We start from the raw sequence: 22,331 nt of genomic DNA on the forward strand, positions 1-22,331 counted from the left end.
ATTTTACAGTATGTGAATCGTATCTCAGTAAAATTGTTATTTTATTTGTTTTCTTTAAAAACCCTTAGCACTTCTGCTTCAGATGTCCTAAGAGAAGTATGGTATTTGGGGTTTCAGAGAGGAGCTATTATCTGAGGTTGGCCTGGAAAGGCAGATGGTATCTAGACAGACAGCTGGAGATGAGGGCTAGATAAGGAATGTTCAGGAGAGAGTAGGGTGAGCAGTGGAAAGACAGCAACGGGAGGGCTTGTTTGGAGAATAGAAGGTGACTGTAGCATCAGGAGAATGAAGAGAAATACTGCGAGATTGAATTCGAATAAAGATCTGTGGACTTGAGAGTGTTGAATGCTAGGCTGAGAAGTTGATCAGTTAAATGAAGAGTAACTGAAGGTTTTTGACTACAGAAGTACAAGAACTGAGCCATAGGATGGGCGTGGCATGAACTGGGAGAAGGGGAGACTTTGGTGAGAGGAGACCAGGTCGGAACCTAGAAGTTGGAGGAGGGAAGGTTTTAGAAGTGAGGGGTAAGTGTGGACATCGATTTACTCATAAGTTAGTCTGTTTCCTTAGCTACCAATCCACATGTTTTCTCCATTCCATTGCTTGTTTTTTATCCAGGCATTGGGGTAAAGGGTAAGAGGGAGATTGGGAGGAGGGACCAAAAAAATAATAAGAATGAAGAGAAAAGGTGATGAGGGCAAGATTCTGTCTGAGTGCTTCAGTTGTTCTGTAATTCAGTGACTCACTACAAGAAGACTCTAGGGGAGTGCCCTCTAGGCTCTTCTAGTGGAAAACACAGGATAGGAAACCTTGTTTGATTTTATTATGTATAGACATAATAAATTTCCTTGGCAAATAAGGGTCCTGACGAGGCCCCCGTTTGTAACCTGAGAGTGTGTGTAGACTATCTGTCGAAAAATAACTCACGTGAGCTGTCTTACGTTGAACTCTGTGAAATTGCTATTTGACTATTTTTGATCTACAAAGAAAGCAGTTTCGTGAAGTCTCAAGCTAATAGATACTTGCTCGATAGGTATCTGATGACAGCCCAGATTTTAACCTTTTCTGATTCCTTCATAAGTTCCTTCTTTATTAAGGTGCTAATGGTCTTGAACCTCTGCTAGTCTCAGGTTCGGGGAAGCTGTGAAGAATCAAAAGGTGGCAGTAAGTAGGGAGGGCTTTCCAAGGGGCTGGTAGAGAAGGGAAAGGAGCTGGGAGCAAGCCTGCCGGCCAGAACCAGGGCATCTGAATCCTTGGGTCTTTAGTGTGCAGTCATTCTGGGTTTAGAAATAAAAATTCAACCTAAAGGGTTTTCCTTTCCTAAGTGGGTCACTAGGCAGTTGTGCAGTTTTAGATCTTCTGCAACATGCTGGAGACAACCTGTATGGGTCTCTGAGAAAACAAGAGAGATGTTTCAATGTTGGGAAATAGATCAAATGTCAAAAGCGGGAAAAAGGGCAAACTTAATCATGGTTTTCAGGTTGGTGTGACTTCTGTCGGCCCAGCAGAAAGCCTGGCACGCAAGTGTTGAGGAAAGGTCTCTGAAGGGTTGAAAGGCATCAGAGGAGGTATTTATTGGTTGATCGTATGCTCCCTGGTGTTTAACCTAAAGTAATTTCCTCGAACACGTCAGTGGGAGAGAAGGGGAATTCCCAAAGATGTGGAAAAAGGTTAGTCAGCTATTCTTGTAGGATGCTTTCATTGTAATGACATCCAGATATTGGGATCAGGGTGGGGCCTCTCAGTACTCTACCCCCATTAATCTGTAAACTCTGAGGAGTTTAAGTTGTACAGAGTGTCAAGTGCAATAAATATTGTTACTGTAACGTCACAGGGATATGATCATCTGCTTAAAACTGCAGTGCCTAGGCACATAAAAATGAGAGACTGTGGGATAACCTTACCAGGGACTAAAAGCTCAGTTCACATTTACTCAGCTGTAGAAGGTGATTGTCGTGTAGGAATAGAGATTATGAATCAAGAGCTCCCGGCTTTGCTCACACAAAACAGCCAAACATTTATTTTAAACCATAGTCAGAAATACCATTGCAGCAAAACTTTAATTACCTAACACCCTCTTCTCCAATATAATCTGTATATAACCATCTCCTCACATGGAAGAAGCCTGAGAGGGGATATTCACACCTTTCCAGTGGCTTTAATGGAGTTTGGTGCAAATTTTAACTTAATTCGTTTCCTTTTTAGTTCCACAGTTAACTATAAATGTCATTAAACCTCTAGGCCTGATTATGGAAGTACTTGTGGACAACAGTCATATTTTAATTTATGAAAGATCCAAAGAAAAATAGAACAAAACAATCAAATAAGAAGAGGGAAAAAACAGAATTAATGTGCTAATGGTTCTTCCTTGCTGGGAATGTTACCCTCCCCTGATCTTGGCCTCTCTGGTACATAAATACCCACATACTTCCGGCAAGGATGTCTCTTTTTAGGATGTCTTCCTTTCACTCCTGCCAACCTGGGAACTCCCTTAGTCATCCTCTCTACCCTCTGACCCACGCTTCCATTGCCAGGGGAGTCCCAGGGCAGAGTCTAGCTGCTCCTTCCTTGTATTACAGTTACATCCTGACACCCTCCTGCCCTGAGCTTCTCATTTCCTGCCTCTTATTTCATTACGACACATCAACATCAGGCAGTTGACAATATCTTTTTCTCCTCTTATATTTACCTGCCTCTTATTTTCCTGTGGTCAGGCAAGTTTTGCAGCGGAGTTGAAGTTAAGGGTGAGAGCCAGCAGAGGTAGTTTGCATTCAGAGAAATGCACACATGCAGCTTAGAAGATCCAAAACATTAAGACTTTCAGCTTCCAGATAGCTGTCACAAACTCCCATTTGCTAAAGCTTATGCCCTTTATTTATAAAGCTCCTCGGTCTTCAATCAGAATCTATTTCTTTTATTATACACAATTATAAATTAATTAATGTAGCTCCAGAGGAGGATGCTACTAGACACAATCACAAAGATTAAAAAAAAAAAAAAGAAGCCAAACTAATAACCTGTTAGTTGAAAGAAAAGGCAGAAAATTTGCTGAAAAACACCTAAAGGTCAACAGCAACCAAGTAGCAACACAGAATCATTTAACGCAGGAGCATCATTCTGTGTCAGACCGTGCAAGCATCACTGATGTCTGGAGTAACAGGATAATGTATGCATGTAAAGATGGCCCTGAGTCATCAAGAAGATGTTTGTTATGCTCAATACCAGTCTGGTTAAGTAAGAAATGAAGTAATGCATTTTAGGAATATTTCTGTCAAAATGGTTAACGTTAAATATCTGGGCGTATACTAAGGAGATGAGCCTTAGTTATTTGGAATGCCAATTATGTTAGGACCCGCTCCCCATTCCCCAGCGACACCAGATAAACAGAACAGTGTCACAGAGAGGGGTGAATAGTTTTCCAAAGCCACTTTGTTTGTGGTCTCCCGACTTCTATGTTGTTGTTTATTCATGGGGTTTTCCTTCCCTTTTCTTTGGTTTCAGATGCGAGTGTCTCTCTGGCTTATGTGGTTTCCCCGTGTGTGAGGTGGGATCCACTCCCCGCATAGTCTCTCGTGGAGATGGGACACCTGGAAAGTGCTGTGATGTCTTTGAATGTGTTAATGGTACGTGGGGTTTCTCTTGTTCTCAGAGAGTGTACATTTGTGCAGGAGGAGGAGGGAGGGTTCAATCTAGCTGTTTCTGTCTTATAAAAGGCAGAGAATATACTCAGGGACTTGATGAAACTCAGAAAGAATATTTGTTTAAGATCCCACTAGGCAGTAGAGAAAGTTAGGAAAGGAATCATCATTCCATCCATTAGAAAGAGCATTTTGGAAGTGTAATCACAGACTGCACGTAGCCATCATATTCTGCTGTGTTTCAGTAGTTCAGAAATTTTAGGATTGCAAGAAAAGGATCATGGAAAATGTGGTCGTATCCCTCGTATCATTCAAGATCTCATTGCATTATTGTCAGAGGTAATCTTTGTAACTAACACCACATCGGAGTGTCCACAATTTGAAAGAGAAAAGACACTGTTCCTTTAGTTTAGCATTTTCCTACTTAGAGGAAACACCTCTGGCCATTACTTGGTCAGTAGTATTGGCCTAGTTGGAGCTGGAACCTTGTGGACCAGAAAAACGATCCTTCAGTCATAAGATTACTTCAGATAGAATCCACCTTTCTCCCTTGGTGTGTGATGACCTGGCGTTTATTGAATTTAGATGCTAGAAGGGAGGAGAGCCTAAAACATGTCCCTCCATCAGAATTTTCAGAAGAAAAACAAAGAATAAACTCAAGCAAGTGAAATGTCAGTAATTTTAGAGGACATTATTTAGTCAACACCTAGACACACAAGGAAAATGATTTTGGATTTGGACAAATACAACAAAATTACGCATATAGAAGCGTCCATATTTGCCGCCTACAGGAAGTCGGGGTTCAGAAGCTTTTCTGCCCTCCTCCCAAGCTGCCCCTCCCCCACAAGAAAAGGTTATATTAAAGTCCAGACCTGTTTCACCGAGTCCTGTAGTTTTTAGTCCAGTGGCTGCATATTTTGTTTTGTTTTGCTTTGCTTTGCTTTGAAGAAACACTTGTAGTATGGCTTTGTGGTTAAAAAAGAACATAGACTACAATTAAAAGACTTCAGTTTGAAAACTAGTTCCTCCACTTAGTAGCTGTGTAACTTTGGGCATCCCTTGGTCTCCCTGGGCCTCAGTTGCCACATCTGTCAAATGGAGTGAATAACAGTAAATTAAATGAGGTTTTATATGTGAAGCACTTGAAATTGTGCCTCAAGAGCAAATAGTCTTTATAATTTTGTGTGCCCACATATCCAAAGATGCTGTTCTGGACATGGCAGGGGGATGGAGAAGGTGAGGGGAGGCTCCTGACTTAAAGACCTTTATAAATACGAGCATGCAGGGAGAGGTGCGTTAAAAGTTCCACGTGCATAAATCTCTTCTCAGTGCTTCTCCCCACCCGTGTTATTATCCAGCCGGTAGTAATGTCTGTTAACCACCAGCAAATGGCCAAGTCTCTGGTATTGCTGAAGTTAGTTGATTGTAGGTGACATTTTGTGAATATTTAACTTGTACCATTGAGACAGAAATAGTTGGTCCTTGTCCTGGGCTCCCAGCATCTCAGTTGTGCTTCCTTCCAGTATTCATCCCTCTGCATGTCTGTCTCTCATGCTAGAATCTGAACTGCCAGAGAACAGAGAATCTATCCTTGTGTCTGTGTTATTAGCACATTGCCTGCCTCTCAGAGTGCACCCAGGTTCTGATGGGTAGTTGGGTGGGTGAGTGAGCAAGTGATCTGATTCATACCATCTTAGTTCCCTCTAGAGTGGCTGTTAATTATCAGCCCATAGAGGGCTTACTTTGTGGGAATTCGCCATCTTTACTGCCCTACACTTTAATCTTAGGTCTCTTGTCCCCAGGAAATTTCAGCTCTAGAGGAGTGCCTTTCTTCTTTCCTTGCTTCTTGATTATAGAAACCCAAGTGTCGTGACTTTCTCATCAGGACATTAACTTTACATCTCTCCCCAGTGTGATACGGTTTGGACAGCTGATAACTGCCCCCCGCCCCCTCAGTGCCCTTGCCCCCATTTATAGAGCCCATTTATAGAAGTCACTTCAGGAACAGGACTTGCCTTCAGCTGTGAGAAAATGTTGAGATGACAAAGCAGTCACAGGATTTCTGGTGTTTGCCTCTTTCTTGCCACCATAAATTGGTTGGGTGATCTTTGCTTTATTTCGTGTCCTGCTACAGTGTGTCTATTTCTATATTAGTCATTCAATTGTAGATGAGACTAGAAACTGCAGTCCTCTGAAGATTCAAAATCCCACAGAATAGCGTGTATGGAATTCCGTCTCAAAGCCTGTATTTCACTTTTTTTGGTCATATACATACACACATACGCACACCTCCCCTCCACACATACATATATTCGTATGTAAGTGTATGTGTTTGTTTGTTTATCTGGCAACTGGTGCCCTGGGAAAATCTTACTGTTGTCATAAGGTCACCATTAGAGGATATTACATATCAAAAATTCATTATCATTGCCCAGATGAGCAGAGGTCTATTTTATATATACATATTTCAATAAGCCATATATATATATATAGCTTTAAAATATATATAAAGCCTTGCTTATGCACAAAGGATTTGAGGCAACTTTACACTGAGAACAGATACAATAACACAGTGGTAGAATATTAATGAGAAAAGAGAATCAGAACCGTAGAGTTGTATGTAAAAGTTGAAAATGAAAAGCAAAAAGAGAGTGCCTACAGGTATGCAGGCCATAGCATCTGTCTGTTTAATTGTTGGAGTTAAATGTCAAGTTAGGCCCCCAGCGTCCTGGCCATCAAAGTGAAAAAGGAGATAGAATCAGATCTGCAGTTCTTATTTTTAGAGACAAGAAGCCTGCTGAACAGGGCAACCCTCTGCTCATATGGAAGCTTGAAAAGAGAGCGCTGGATGACACAGTAGATCCTGTCCTTAGTTGCTTTAATCCCTTAAATGTGGAAACAGATTTCCTCTGGCTGCTCTTCTCAATAAAAAGCAAAAGCAAAACGTTAAAATACACCTCAGCGAAAGCAGTTTTCAGAGGTGAGTTTGACACCCGGCTGGAACCTGGGTGCTTAGAGGACTATTTATTGATTTTGAGAAACCCCCAAACATGTAGGAACATGTCGGAATGGATCTGGGAACCCCAGTTCAGGAGACAGTGGGTTGCATGTTAACTAGCCCCATGTGCAGAAACAGAGATTGCCTGCCAGCGCTCGGCTCCTAAGCTCCCATCCAGGTGATCCGTATGCTTACGTTACTTTTTTAAGATAAGCGTTATCGTGAACACAGAAGGTTAAAAAATATTCACAGAGAATTCAAGAACTCTTGAGTTTTGAAAACATTAGCCTAGATGAATAGATGGAAAGAACATTCTCCATAAATATTCGTTCTCTTTTCTGTTGGGTTTGGTTTTATTTGGGGGGAGGAGGGGAGAGTTGCCCATCGGCTTGTTATGGTCTGTGACTGAGGACTGAAAGGAGGACCTGTGAGGTATTGGTTGAATGAGAACCCTGTTGTTTAGAAACCAAAGGAACAGGTGGTATGATTGAGCTCCTTTTGTGTAAACTAGAAGACATCAGTATCATCCCCTAGAAGTATGACCTCCACAGCAGTGTTGAATAATCCCAGATCTTCTTCAAGAAACAGTTCTGTGTCTGCTCCTGCCCATAAGCAAAACTTTTGTCATTAGTCAGCTGGAGCTGAGTGATGGCCTCTACTTTTATTTTTTTATTTTTTTGCAGTACATGGGCCTCTCACTGCTGTGGCCTCTCCCGTTGCGGAGCACAGGCCTCAGACGCACAGGCTCAGCGGCCATGGCGCACTGGCCCAGCCGCTCTGCGGCATGTGGGATCCTCCCGGACCGGGGCACGAACCTGTGTCCCCTGCATCAGCAGGCGGACTCTCAACCACTGTGCCACCAGGGAAGCCCTGGCCTCCACTTTTAGATCGACATGTGTTCTCCATTTGGTTACAGTACACCTTATTGCCTTACACTGGCCCAGCTCACTCATTTCTAGAGGCATTTGGGTTTGAATAGGGAAGTCATCCACATACAGAATATGGAAACAGTCATTTGGTTGCTTAGATATGCTCAGCTGTCCAATGTACTTGCACAGAAATCCAAACTAGAACATCATGGTTTGAGTGTTGTAGCCACTAACTGACTCTTCCAGCATCAGACACACTAACATGTCAAATCCATCAGTCACAGGAGAGCCATACCCAAAGTCAGCTTGCTCCTCATGTAAAATTTGGGCCTGGAAAACTGAGACCTGCAGTTTGTTAAGAAAATTAGTACAAAAACTTCTAATGATAACCCATTGTCTGTTTAGCAATAATACTCAGTAATATTTCTAGGGACATAAGGTCTACTTCTACAGTGATGGAGAGAATATGGCACTTTGAAAGAAATATTCCACTCAGTATGCATTTATTGAGCATCTATTGTGTTCCTGGGGTCTTGTCAAGCTAATTTTGCTTAACAGTGATACAGTCTTTTGCAGTCCTATTTTGTAAGTATTGTTCCCCTTCCCTTATCCTGAAGTAGTATCTGCCTGGTATTCTCTAGCACACACACCCTGCTTCCCCCCCATAGAAAAGGTGTTTTCCTCCTATAGCTATCTGGAAGCTCATGTACCCTGTCTTTGTGATTACATCAGTTTGTCTCTGATTTATGGAGAAATTTTCAGACATTTCTCATCTGTCATACAGTTGTCTCTCTTTTGACTTCTTAAGTCTGCCCACTTGCTTCCTATATAGCTTACCCCCAGTGAAAGGAGACCAGAGGCAAGACATTAGCCATTTTCTACTGAGATATTAAAGAGAAAAAGCAACAGAAGTATACCTATTTGGATTTTTTCTCCATTTTCACATTTGATGTGAAGTTCTACATTTTAGTCTTTTCCTTTGCTAAAATTATATACCTATCACTGTCTGCCAATCAGTGTAATTTGGCAGGCAGTAGAAGTTATTAACAGTCTATAAGATTCTTTTTCAGGAGTTCTGGAATATGTTAAAGAGGGAAGAGAATATTCCAGAACTGAGAAACATAAAATTTAATTGGGCAGACACAAAAAACGTGCAAAAATACCTAAAAAGACACTTTTGTGCATCTCAATGCATATGCAGTTTTATGCATTGATAGGTACAAGTTACACAGTAAATTATTTTATTTGTAATATTATTCTTTTCTCTGTCCATGGAAAATGTCCTGTTATAGAGGTAGTGATAAACTCCATAGGGTTCTAAGATTCACATGTATCCCCAGCAGGTGAAGAAGTAATTGGTCATTGCTCCTCAAAGACCACTGCCAGCCATTTTTATCATGCATCTTTCTGAAGAGCTTCTGTAAATTTGTCTTGGCATCAAATAGGGATTTCATTATGTCGTGTGATTTTTTTTTTTTTAATCCTAAAGAATCGATTGTGTTTTCAAGGCTGTGTTTTCTGGGACTCTCCATCTCTCTAAATTCCATTCCCTTGCTCTCTGTGCCTTAGCTAGTGAAATGTAACTCTTGTCAATCCCATCCCCTCCCGCTCACGTTTCTGCACAACCCATGGTAAAAGCGAGCTCATCTGGAGCCGCTTTAGTCATAACCACAGCCTTCCCTTCTCACCCCTTCAAATCTCACACCAAGATTTGTGGCTTCACCCAGATGGTAGCTGTGGTTGATTAAGGCAAATAAGTATTGATAATTAATATTAATTGGTTTCTAAAATACTTCTTTTTCTTCAGTTTGAATGGAAGCTCAGCATTTTGTTAGAATGCAGTATTTTGCCTCCTTCCACAGCATGCAAATTTGATTGATAAAAAGCACTCCATTTTCTACACTTTAGAACTTGTGGTCCAGCTGCCCAGTTTCTTCCAATCCCAGCTCAGTTTAGTATGTTAGCTAAAAGTATAATAAATTCTGAGCTGTAATAAGATGATTCTTTCTGACATGAGTTTTCTGAAAAAAGAAACAGTATATCCAGCCAACACTACGGAAGAGGTTCAGACATGCACATTTACTGCCTGTGTAAATATATACACACAGCTCATCTCACACTAGTTATGTGACTTTAGGCAAAAGTCAATTTGCCTAAAAATTTCATTTTCCTCATTGAAGAAGTGGCTGTTAATATTTGTTCTGTCTTCTTGACAGGATTGTTATAAAATCAAATGAGAAAGTACTTGTTTGTCCAGGTACAAAACAAATGTAAATATACTCAAATTAAAATGCAGTGAAAGTCTCAAATATTTCGAATATCCAAGGTGACATGGAGAAATGACGTTAGGACAGAGGAGCCCGTGAGAGTTGTGTGTCTCGTGATCTGGTTTTTCCCATCTTACTAAACAGGGTGCATTAGCTCAGGGGAACTTTCTTTAGCTTGGAAGTACTTTTATTTTACCAGCTTTATTGAGACGCATACCATGCACTTCACCAAGTGAAGTGGCACAATTCACTGTTTTTAATGTATTCACAGAATTGTTTGATCCTCACAACCAATTTTAGAACACTTACATCAGTCCCCCCCAAATTCCCAAACTCATTAACAGTCACTCCCCATTTCCCCCAAACCCTCCAGTACTAGGCAGCCACTACTCTACTTTCTGTCTCCGTACATGTACCTATTATGGACATTTCATATAAATAGAATCATATCCAATATGTGGTATTTTTTGACTGGCTTCTTTGTCTTAGCAATGTTCCCCAGGTTCATTTATGTTTTAGTATATATCAAAATTTCATTCCTTTTTTATGGCCAAGAAATATTTCATTACATGGATATACTACATTTTGTCTATTCATACATCAGTTGATAGACGTTTAGGTTGTTTCCTTTTTTTTTGGCTATTATGAATAGCACTGCTATAAACATTTGTGTACAAGTTTTTATGTGAATAGATGTTTTCATTCCTCTTGGATAAGGTTATACCTAAGAGTAGAATTGCTGGATCCTCTGGTAACTCTGTGTTTCATTACATCCTCACCAGCGATGTATGAGAGTTTCAGTTTCTCCACATCCTCGTCAGCATTTGTTATTATCTATATGTTTTTCATTTTAGCCATCCTAGGATATGAAGTGATGTCTCATTGTGGCTTTGATTTGTATTCCCTTAATAAATAATGATGTTAAGCATCTTTTCATCTGCTTCTTGGTCATTTCTGTATCTTATTTGGAGAAATTTCTATTCAAATATTTGCTATTTTTCAATTGGGTTGTTTTTATTTGTTGTTCTTTATATATTCTGATACAAGTCCTCTATCAGATATTTACAAATATTTTTTAATCTTTGGGTTATCTTTCTTTATGGTGTTCTTTGAGGCACAAAAGTAGATGAACTCCAGCTTAACTATTTTTTCTTCTGTTGCTTATGCTTTTGGTGTCATATCTAAGAAACCATTGCCTAATTACAAAGTCTCAAAGATTTACTCCTGTTATCTTCTAAGAGCTCTATAGTTGTAGCTATTACGTTTAGATCACAGTTCTGTAATTCATTTTGAGTTATTTTTTGTATATGGTATGATAGTGGTCCATTCTTATTCTTTTGCATGTGGATATCCAGTTGCTCCAGCACCATTTGTTGAAAAGACTATTCTTTTCCTCAGTGAATTATCCTGGCACCCTGTTAAAAATCACTAAATATGAGAGTTTGTTTCTGAACTCTTAATCAATTCCACTGAACTGTATATTTATCCTGATGTCAGTACTACAGTGTCTTGATTACTGTGGCATTGTAGTATGTCTTGAAATCAGAAAGTGTGAGTCCTCTAGCTTTGTTCTTCTTTTCAAGGTTGTTTTGGCAGTTCTGGGTTCCTCACATTTCCATATGAGTTTTAGGATTGGCTTGTCAGTTTTTACAAAAGAACCAAGTAGGATTTTGATAGAGATTGCAATGAAAATATAGATCAATTTGGGGAATATTTTCACCTTAACAATATTATCTTTCAGTCCATGAACATGGAATATATTTTCATTTATTTAGGCCTTCTTTACTTTCTTTGAACAATGCTTTTTAGTTTTTAAAGTACAAGTTTTGTGCTTCATTTATTAAATTTATTGCTAAATATTTTATTCTTTTTAATGCTACTGTGAATGGAATTTTTTTAAACTTCATTTTCAGATTGTTCTTTGCTAGTGTGTAGATATACAATTTATTTGAGTTGCAGTTGTACCCTGAAATCTTGCCGAACTTTTTGTTCACTGGTTTTTTAGTAGATTTTTTAGAATCTTTTAAAATTCAAGATCATGTCATCTGCAAGTAGAGAGAGTTTTCCTACTTACTTTCTCATATGCGTGATTTTTTTTAAAAATTTATTTATTTTGGGGTGTGTTGGGTCTTTGTTGCTGCGCGCAGGCTTTCCCTAGTTGCAGCGAGCAGGGGCTACTCTTTTTTTTTTTTTTTTTTTTTTTTTTTTTGTGGTGCGCGGGCCTCTCACTGTTGCGGCCTCTCCCGTTGCGGAGCACAGGCTCCGGACGCGCAGGCTCAGCGGCCATGGCTCACGGGCCTAGCCGCTCCGCGGCATGTGGGATCTTCCTGGACCGGGGCACGAACCCGTGTCCCCTGCATCGGCAGGCGGACTCAACCACTGCGCCACCAGGGAAGCCCAGGGGCTACTCTTCGTTGTGGTGCGCGGGCTTCTCATTGCGGTGGCTTCTCTTGTTGCAGAGCACGGGCTCTAGGTGCATGGGCTTCAGTAGTTGCAGCTCGCGGGCTCTAGAGCACAGGCTCAGTAGTTGTGACGCACAGGCTTAGTTGCTCCGCGGCATATGGGCGCTTCCCGGACCAGGGATCGAACCCATGTCCCCTGCATTGGCAGACGGATTCTTAACCACTGCCTCACCAGGGAAGCCCGTGTGCTTTTTATGTCTTTTTGTTGCCTAAGTGCCCTGGCTGGAGCCTCCAGTACAAAGTTGAATCGAAGTGGTGAGAGTGAACATCGTTGTCTTGTTCCTGATTTAAAGGGAAAAGCATTCACCCTTTCACTATTAAGTATGATGCTAGCTGTGGGTTTTTCATAGATGCCACTTATCAAGCTGCTGTTTAACAACTTCCACTCCTAAGTTGTTGAACGTTTTTATCATGAAAGGGTGTTGAATTCTGTCAAATATCTTTTCTATGTCAACTGAGATGATCCTGTGGTTTTTTCCTTTATTCTATAGACATGTTGTATTACATTAATTGATTTTTGGATGTTAAACCAACCTTGCATTCTTGGAATAAATCCCACTTGGTATATAATCTTTTTTATATGTTGCTGGATTCAGTCAGCTAGTATTTTTTTTTTTTGAGGATTTTTTTTATCTCTGTGTTTATAAGAGATAGTTTTCTTTTTCTTATGATATCTTTGTCTGGTGGGAGTTCTTTTAAGTCAACCAAAATTAGAGTTAAGAAATGGATTTAGTGAGAGTGTTTTAGGGCAGAGAAACAATTTAAAATCATTGGTGTCATTATGAGAACTGTTAAGTGCAGGGCTTTGAGTCCTTAGCAGAACATAGCCTTGAAACACAATGGAAGGAGTACAAGGTTTTAGTTGAAGAGCTACTGTTTTTGCTTCTATCATTTGCTAAATGTGTGACTTTGAGCAAATTACCCAGGATTTCCTCACTTCTGCACTCAGGATAAGTATTTCTACATCAGACCTTTGTTATTGGGATTAAGTGAGGTAATGCATGTAGAAAGTGTTTTTTTTAAAGGCCAAGCACTATTATAATTACAGATTGTTAAACAGGATAGAAAAAAGAATTTAGGAGAAAACACTGGAGAAACAGAAGAACATAACCTCTTAAAAGGCCTAAATAAATTTTTTGAGGCAGAACAAAACCTCATGTGGAGGCAGGATCATTTACTTGAGGGTAGAGAATGATTTAACAAAACAAACGTTTTGTTTAACAAAAAATCTTTTTAAAGCACAAATCAGAAATGTGTTTCATGGTCACATGGTTACTTTTATTTGGGATAAGGGGACGCCAGTATAGATTTTACTAAGAGGAATTTCGATTCCTTGGTATAATGAGAATAGTGATGTGTTTTATTTATTTTATTCTACTTTACTTTGCATTGCTTTGTTGCTTCTGTTGTAAAAAATTATACTGAGTGTAGTAAATTTCCATCAAATTTTAACCTGCTGTCAGACAGTATTTTCTAGAGGCTGTTTGAAAAATATGAAAGGGCACCAGAGAAATGACTTTGAATCTGCCATGTTTGTTTTAACTCCTTTAGAAACAAAGCCAGCCTGTGTATTCAACAATGTGGAGTATAGCGATGGGGATATGTTTCGAATGGACAACTGTCGGTTCTGTCGATGCCAAGGGGGTGTTTCCATCTGCTTCACCGCCCAGTGTGGTGAGCTGAACTGCGAGAGATACTATGTGCCCGAAGGGGAGTGCTGCCCTGTGTGTGAAGGTAAGGACAGGTGCCAATCAGAGAATAAGAAGAAGAGACATGGTTTAGGGACTTAATATCACAGTTGACCTACTTCAGTCTCACTCCAAAATAGAGGAAGATTGAAGAAGTTCCCGTTTTTTGTCACCATGGTCTACCTTTTAGGACTTCGATAATGCTAGGTAGACTGTGTGAAACTGTCAATACTTCCCTGAGGGAAGTTACACCCTGGGTGTAGACAGCGGTCACCTGTTTCCACAGATGGACGTGAGGTTTCCCGGAGGTGCTTTCTGTTCCTCCTCTGTGGTTCCAGCAGTTCCTTGGCAAGTCCTGGGACTTTCTCTCCATCCTGACATCAGAATTCCACCCACCCTGCTCCCCTCAGATTGCTCAGCTAGGACAGGGCCGCCCTAGTCACTGACCACCTTAGCCAGTCAGCTCAGAGAGGAACCAACCCTGCTTCCTTTCCGATACCCATGCCAGTCCAGGTGAGAGCAGGGCTCCCCGTCCTTTGAAAATGTGTGGTAGTGAGAGTAGGGTCATGGTGTGGCATGGTGGTGACACCAAGGCAGGGCTCAGACAGTGTCCACTGTAGCCCTGCGCAGAAGGATCCCCAGGGCCTGCTTTCTCTTTATTCCCCATTTCCCTCCAAGAAATAATAGGTCCATGTTCCTCCAACAGGCTCGACCCTCCTGTCTCTCCTATGCAGAAATAATAAACATTTCAGAATGATAACTCTGAATATCATATACTACAATCCACACATTTTAAGGATCAGGATAATCAGAAAAGTAGTCACTTGTCTGAGTTTCCAGTGAAGCCAGGAACAGTGAGTGCCTGACTGTGTCTCTGGCCTAACTGCACTACACTGTTTCCCCAGAAAAGAGGATCACGTGAGCTTTCTTGTCCTGCCCGGACCACAGACCTTCAGTCTGGAGTCAGGCACATCCGTCTCATGTCTGACACTCACCCTGCCCTTACCTCCACACGTGAAACGGGAGGACAGAATTTCATGCCATGTTCCATAACTTTTTCTGTTTTCTAAATCCATTTCTTTTCAATATTTGAGCTCTGTTTGCCACATAATACTGAAGATACGAAATTGCTTAGAGTGTGCGAACTACATTCCTAACATTGAACAGTGGTTCATGACAGGGAGGCCACCTTCCCTGTTAGAAATTATTTTTGCTAACAGGGGAGAAAGGTGGTTCCCTTCTTAGGTGTCATCAGGGATTTTAAGAAAGTCACATCAAACTTTTAACCTTCCCAATTGATTTGTTCCCTAGCTACTACCCCCGGTGTGTAAATAGTCTCTGAAACTATGTAGCAGTTGGTCATGTAAAAACATAGATATGGACCTCTGTGTAATAATCATAATGAGTTGTCTGGGCATAGATCCGGTTATGTCTCACTTCCTGGAATTCAGATCCAGGCTCAAAGTAGAAATGAAGTATGCAGTGTAATATTTTTTATAAAGAAATTTTATAAAGTCTTATCTAACTCAGGTCTCTTGGCTGCTTGCATGTCTGGCAGACTGCCCTTCTGAAGCTGTGGCTGCGTGCTTTTCAGTTTTGGCCCTCTCACTCTCTTGTAATGCCCTACTACCTCTTTGGAATAAAGAGGACCAAACTCGGAACTGCCTGGACTTTGCTTCCAGCACAGCAGCGCTTGCTTCTTGAGGCCAGATTTTATGTTTCTGAAAAAGAACATTGAGTGATTTATCTAGTTGCTTTCATTTATAAGGATATTTGGGGATTTTTTATTTATGTGCTTGTCAGCAACCTCAGAAAACTTTTTTACACTATCCTTGGCTACCTACGTTCCCCAGCCTCAGCTGCTGCCTGACTGCTCAGCTTGGGGGAGAAAAATGGAGTAGGTCCACAGCTTTCCCTCCAGGGCACAAGCAGTGCCATGAATGGTTTAGAGAAGCTGTGTCAGTCCTGTCCTGAATAAGGCCACAGCAGGGAACTGTATACACCTCACTGTGCCTCCAGGCACCGTGAGATAGACTTCAGTTAGTCTTAGAAATAACAGGCTCCCTATAAGTTAGATGGGGCATTATTCTTTCCACTTTACAGGAGGTAAAATGGAGGTATAATGAACATTTAAGTTGGCAACTCAGAAGGCATCGTCAGAGCCTAAAATGGATCAGCATTTTTTTCTCACAACCAACCCACAGCTCCATCCACAAAGTTTTGCACCTTTATGAAATGATAACACCTGCACATTGGTTTTTATGCCTCAGATCCCCTGCCCTGTGTGCCGTGTCAGGATGGGTGGACAGAAATTCAGCATGACAGCTGCTTTTGCATGTCCCCCCTAGAGACACCTCCTGTGGCCCTGAGCTTCTGCTGAGCACAGCTGGAAAAGAACTGCTGATGACGAGAACCTGGGGAAAAAATGTCTCTAGGTGCAGGCAGAGATAAGATGTAGAATGCCCTCAGTCTTACTCTGAACTCACGTTTTAATTTAGATCCCGTGTATCCTTTCAATAATCCCGCTGGCTGCTATGCCAATGGTCAGATCCGTGCCCATGGGGACCGGTGGCGGGAGGACGACTGCACGTTCTGCCAGTGCATCAACGGAGAACCCCACTGTGTTGCGACGGCCTGCGGACAGAGCTGCATGAACCCCGTCAAAGTGCCTGGGGAGTGTTGCCCTGTGTGTGAAGGTAACCCTTGTAGATTCTAACGAGCCCCTGGCGAATATCTCGTGTTGGATAAGCTTCTACCAGTATGTGCTTGCTTGTTTTCTGTTTCCTCAGGCATAATGTCTGCTTCATGCTGTTACCAGTTGCAGATGAATTTATTATACAGCCCAAACTAATCATTTGGGGGAAATGTTACACATTTACAGTGAGAATAGTGTGGGCTTTATTTTGCCACTGCAGATAATGCTTCTCTGAATACTTTACAGTCAAGGAATATATACATTTTAAATCAGTTCACCGCAAGCCTGATTAACATCCAAAGGTCAACACGATGAAATGAAATGAAATTGGAAATAAGACCCATGACTCAAAGCATAGCTTGTTCAACTTGTAATGCTTACATAAGCCCAAGAATCCTGGCAACTAGATGAAAAACCTGGAGCCATCAAAGGTGGTTTTCACTGCCTGGAGTCCTCACCCTGAGCGTCCATTCTGCTTCTAATATCACGATGGCTGTGGCTTTGCAGTTCCTTTTGGGCTTTTTCTTATGTCTTGGTTACCTGCATTCACTACCTCTCTTCCTGTTTAATGGAGAGAGCCTGAGATATCCTGGACTAGTCTTTCCATCCCAACCGCTATTCCAGGCCATTTCCCCCATCCTGGGAAGATTCTTTGCACACTTACTCAAGTCAGCCTTAATCCTTGGTCCATGTCTGTTAGTACAGACAAGAGATTGAGTATCTATACTGACAGTTCCAATAGAGAGTGTCCGTCATTAAGAAGCATATTTGCATAGTGAAATGAACTAAAGTGGGTCAAAAATTAGTCCTTGTGGAAGATGGATCCTTCTAGAATTTTTTAAAACAGCTATTAAGGAACTGACGGGTCTTTTCAGAAATTCAGTCAAGTAGACTGAGTCCTCTGTCAAGAAGTCTTTTTGCTTCTACCGAAATTTTAATCAACTCAGACTTCAGAGTTTGCCTGACTGGCTTCATTAACTTCTGAGGGGTTAGAATTATTAAAGACCTTAAAAATCATATAAAAATTTAAGCTGGAGGATTCTGGTTCTATTGACATCACCAATTCCCTCACCATTACTCTACTCAGAATGCAGCTGCCACACTCCAAAACTTTATAGCTTCCAGATGACCAATTTTGTGGAAATCACCCACCCACCTCGCACATATACTCCTCCTGTCCCCTGAAGGCAGCGTTTCAGTGCTGGAAAAAGGAGTGTGCAATAATGTTTGATGATGTACGGTCAGCTTTACAAGGAAAGATGCCCTCTGAAGCTGATGAAGATGGGAATATCTATCCCTAGGAACTAGGGGCAATCTGTTATTGGTTTGAAATATTTAAGTATATGTATGTGCATGATAATGTAAGAAAAATTAAAAACATATATAAAATCCAGTAAACAGTAACTCTTTAACTTCATGAGTCTTGAGTCTAGATTGAAAATAAGACTTTGAAAAACTTGTTAAAAAAAAGTAGGGCCTTTTTTCTAAAAGTAAGAAAGGCAAACCCTTTGCCCTCATCTTTGGCCGTCATTAGCATATCCATTGTGGTGAGTGGAGAAGGGAAGCAGTTGGTGAATAGACAAAAATATATATTATATGTATGAGAAACTGATTTATTCTTATGTCATATAGATGTTTGGGTAGGAAGTAGATGTTAGTTTGATCACTTAGAGTTTGGTCTCTGAAACAGCTGGGTCACGTTGTAATCTTCCACTGTTTGAGAAAAGAGTGACAGTTTGGGTCAGCCATTAATTCCAAAAAATTTATTAAGAACCTTCCGTAATCCAGATACCACATCGGACACAAAGCTAAATAAGGGATAACTCCTAGTAAACTTCAAAGAAACTATTCAGGCTGTTTTAAATTAAGCCAGGAAAAACAGAATGTCTGCATTCAGGTGCTGTGGGGTAAGTGCTTTTTATTTGTACCTGATTTCATTTAATCCTCACATTAACCCTCTGCCAAAGGCCTTATTATACCATTTTAAAGATGAAGAAATTAGGGTTTAGAGAGATTTAGATAATTTTTCCCAAGGTCAGTTGCCAGTATGTGGCTGAGCTGGGATCAACTGAAGTCTGTCAGATTCAACTACATTTTTGTCTGCTTCCTCTGCTCCCAGAGGCCATCTCAGTTTCCACCTGCCCCTATTTCTAGTTCCCTTCTATCTCTCTTCATCTCTGGCTTTTGGCCCTGTGTTGGGACACACAGGAGTGTGATGACAGGGGAGGAGATCATTTGCAGTTTGACAGCTACTCCGGGTGTTTCTGATGTGATCTCCCACCTGCCCTCGCCCCTGAATTTGAGGACCTCGGGGGAAGGATGCCTTTGAGACTCATCCTCGATTTGCTTCTCAAGCCTCACATCCAGGTTGTCTCCTTCACTTCACCAGACTTGGCATCTTCATTCCAAGCTGTTAGGCTCTGCTGGTCTCAGCCTTGCAGAAGGTTCCATTGTTTAGTTCTCAGAGAACTAATTTATCTTCTGTTTCTTGTTTTTGTTTTAAAGTCAGTTAAGTAATAAGTTTCACGTAAAACTGTGTTTACTCTCCAGTGACACCCTCATTTTAAGATGTGTTCAGAAGACAAAAGATTCTTTTGGCATGGGGATAAAAAAAACAATGTACAGCTTAGGATAATGATCATAAAAGTTTATTATTATCTATGAATAATATTGTAATAAACTTATTTATTAATAATAATAAACTTACAAAATAATGCAAGGCAAATAAATCTTACTGCTTAGTTTTCAGGATCCAAGAAAGACTCTGGAAGTATTCAAAAATATTTTTCTCAGCAATCATTCAATAGCCTATTTAAATAGAATTTCAGGTGATTTCCGAAGAGCCAAAGGATTAGACAGAATAAGAAAAAAGCAAGGCATTGTTGTGTAATAAATAATCAGCCAGAATTATTTGGAGGAAACAGAAAGACTGGTATTTATGCAGTTTATACACAGTAAATTCCTCTGTGCATAATTGCGTAACAAATGTTGGCTCTCACCTTTATTAGCTACAGTCCCAAGGTACATAGTCAGAGTCTGAAATTTGATGAAAGGGACCCCACACAAGGATTGTGGGTTTAGATTCTTCCTAAATAAATTACTGCATCACCAAATATAGTGTGTTTGGACCTTCAGGGAGGAAGAGCCTTGTTGTGACTGCTGTTGTTATTAGAGATACATACCTTCCAAATGACAACATAATGTGCTTGGTTACTCCTGGAGGACTGGGAATGTGAACCTGGGGGCCCTTAAAGACTATGTTGTTACTTGACAGCTAACTCAATTCATAAGTACCTGAGTGCTGTTTAAATTGGCACTTAAGTACTCTCTTGATTAAGTCTTAGCAAGTTAGTGTCAACACCCAATTCAGGTACACAGATAAGCCATCCCAGTCTGTAAGTCTATAACTGACTGTATTCTTATGGTTTGTTCTGTTGGCTTTTCTCTACATCTCCTCTTGCTCATCAATTGCATTATCTTTATTTTCTGGCCCTTGTAAAAAGCTAGAATGGAAACACATGGAATAGCAGATAAAGTTTGCAGTTTAAGCATCTATATGGGAGATATGTCCTTATTTTCTTACAAACTAAAAACAAAAAAGGAGGGCAGCAGAATTGTCTTCCTCGGCATCTAGCACCATTTGCATCATCTTGTTTGTAGCCCTTAATGAGAGTAGCTGACATTTTTTGCACACTGTGACTGTGAGCCAGGCCTCAGTGCTTTAAGAGCATCAGCCCATTTGATCCTCACACCTACCCTCTTGTGCAGGTACTGCCATCCCAATTTATGATCACAGAACCCAAAGTTCAGAAGTCATGTAACTTGCCCAAGGGCCTACAGCTCGGAAGTGGCAGAGCAGTGTATCACCAGAGCCCTGGCTCTGGACCCCTGCAAGGATACTGCCTCTGAGACAGAGTGCACTTATTGACCAGTAGCCTAAAAGAGGCTACGTCCCCCATGAGCTAGGATTTACCGTATGCTTTTGAATCCCTAAAACAGCACCTGTCATGTAAGTAGGTGCTCAAAAATGGTTGATGAATGGATGATGAGTGAGTGAGTTAGCGAAGGGGGAAAGACTGGAATAAGACAACAGACCCTGATAGAGGGTTTCCTGAACCAATGCTGTGAAAGGGGTCAGATGCTGACCTCTGGTGAACTGAAGAACGATTAATGTATAAATGCTTCTATTTGAAAATGCACTTTGAGAACAGAAAGCAGAGTGTTATATGAAGTATGTTTGGCACGCGGTGGGTCCAGACGCCTACAGGTGAGTTGGACCAGTTAGCTTCAGATTGACTGCTCACCCTCCTGATTGAGCACGTAGCTCTCGACTCCCACCCAGGGGCAGCCTTCCAAGACTGGTTTGTAAACTGTGGTTTATCCTCTCTCAGTTCAGCCCCTGAAGTCCAGAATCACAGAATTAAAGTGGGCCTTCTCCAGACCTTCCAAGGCTAATGCTCACTGTCACATTTAACGTACTGCTTTTAAGACCTGTGCTGAGAGTATATAAGTGCCACTGCCTTGTTCTCAGCTAGACTTTTTTTTTTTTTAATATCACAGTTAGGTATTGAGAATAATTTGCTAGTTGATTTCCCAGTAATGCCAGGTGTAAATCCTGTCTAAGTTGATTCTTAATGTCAGAGGGACCCTAAGGACAGGGTGCCATTTTCCATGAAAAAAAATATCCGTTTGTTTTATAATTAAAAGTAAGATAAGGGGGCTTCCCTGGTGGCGTAGTGGTTGGGAGTCCGCCTGCCGATGCGGGGGATGCGGGTTCGTGCCCCGGTCCCGGAGGATCCCACATGCCGTGGAGCGGTTGGGCCCATGAGCCATGGCCGCTGAGCCTGCGCGTCCGGAGCCTGTGCTCCGCAACAGGAGAGGCCACAACAGTGAGAGGCCCGTGTACCGCAAAAAAAAAAAAAAAAAAAAAAAAAGTAAGATAAGGTGTTGGGGAGAGAAATACTGGCTTCATGATGTAATGACATGACCGTGATGACGCAACAAGAAAAATGCAAGATATGTGGACAAGTATGAGGCCATCTCCACCTGATGCAGGAGATAAGAATTTCATCATCCCTGATTAGTCTTGATGTCAGATCTGATCTGCTGTCTCATCTTGGGCTGTGGCTGGACCCTGCCCAGGTGGCCACTGTGACCTGAGTGTTCTTTAGGCCCAGTATGTGCAGAGTCTCCAGCTGGGATGAGTTGATGGTTTTGATGACCCTGGGGATTTCAGAGCCAACGCCAGAGTATCACTTTTCAAGAACTAGAAACAGCATCGGTAATATTTTACAAGTTAGCATTCAATATTAGGATTTGAGTTGCTAGTAAATAAATTCCATGCTTGTGGTTGGGTACTTTCCAACCACAATGGGTACTTTCCTTTGTACTATTTCCGTTTCTCTGAAACAAAAGCAAAATCTATTTCCAAATTCACACAGGAAATAAGAGAGTTATTTGTAGATTGTCACAGCTGAGTAACGGGTATATGAGGGTCCATCATATTATTCTATCTACTTCAGTATTTTAAAGATTTTTTCCATAATAAGAACTTGAAATGAAAGTTATTTGCAGAGTTATTGTCTGAAACTGAGCTGAGTTTCAGGCAGGCCTCGTGATTCTGCTAACCTGGACTTAACCAACTCTTGGAGTGGAGGAATAAAAATTGACTCCCTGTCCATGGAGTCTTTCTAATTCTCTGGACTTAGGATGGA

At 41.1% G+C, this 22,331-nt stretch overlaps 1 protein-coding gene across 3 annotated transcripts in view; it reads left to right on the forward strand.

Moving 5' to 3' along the window:
- The window catches only part of CRIM1 (cysteine rich transmembrane BMP regulator 1), a 208,316-nt gene that overhangs the window by 117,983 nt on the left and 68,002 nt on the right, over nt 1–22,331 (forward strand). For all 3 annotated transcript variants that reach the window (XM_082851850.1, XM_082851851.1, XM_082851852.1), the window contains exons 5-7: nt 3,502–3,623; nt 13,786–13,968; nt 16,421–16,618. In XM_082851850.1, the coding sequence (XP_082707976.1) occupies nt 3,502–3,623; nt 13,786–13,968; nt 16,421–16,618 (503 nt within the window). The remainder of the gene's footprint in view (nt 1–3,501; nt 3,624–13,785; nt 13,969–16,420; nt 16,619–22,331) is intronic.

Source organism: Leucopleurus acutus (assembly GCF_964270905.1).
Source record: "Leucopleurus acutus genome assembly, chromosome: 12".
NCBI lineage: Eukaryota > Metazoa > Chordata > Mammalia > Artiodactyla > Delphinidae > Leucopleurus > Leucopleurus acutus.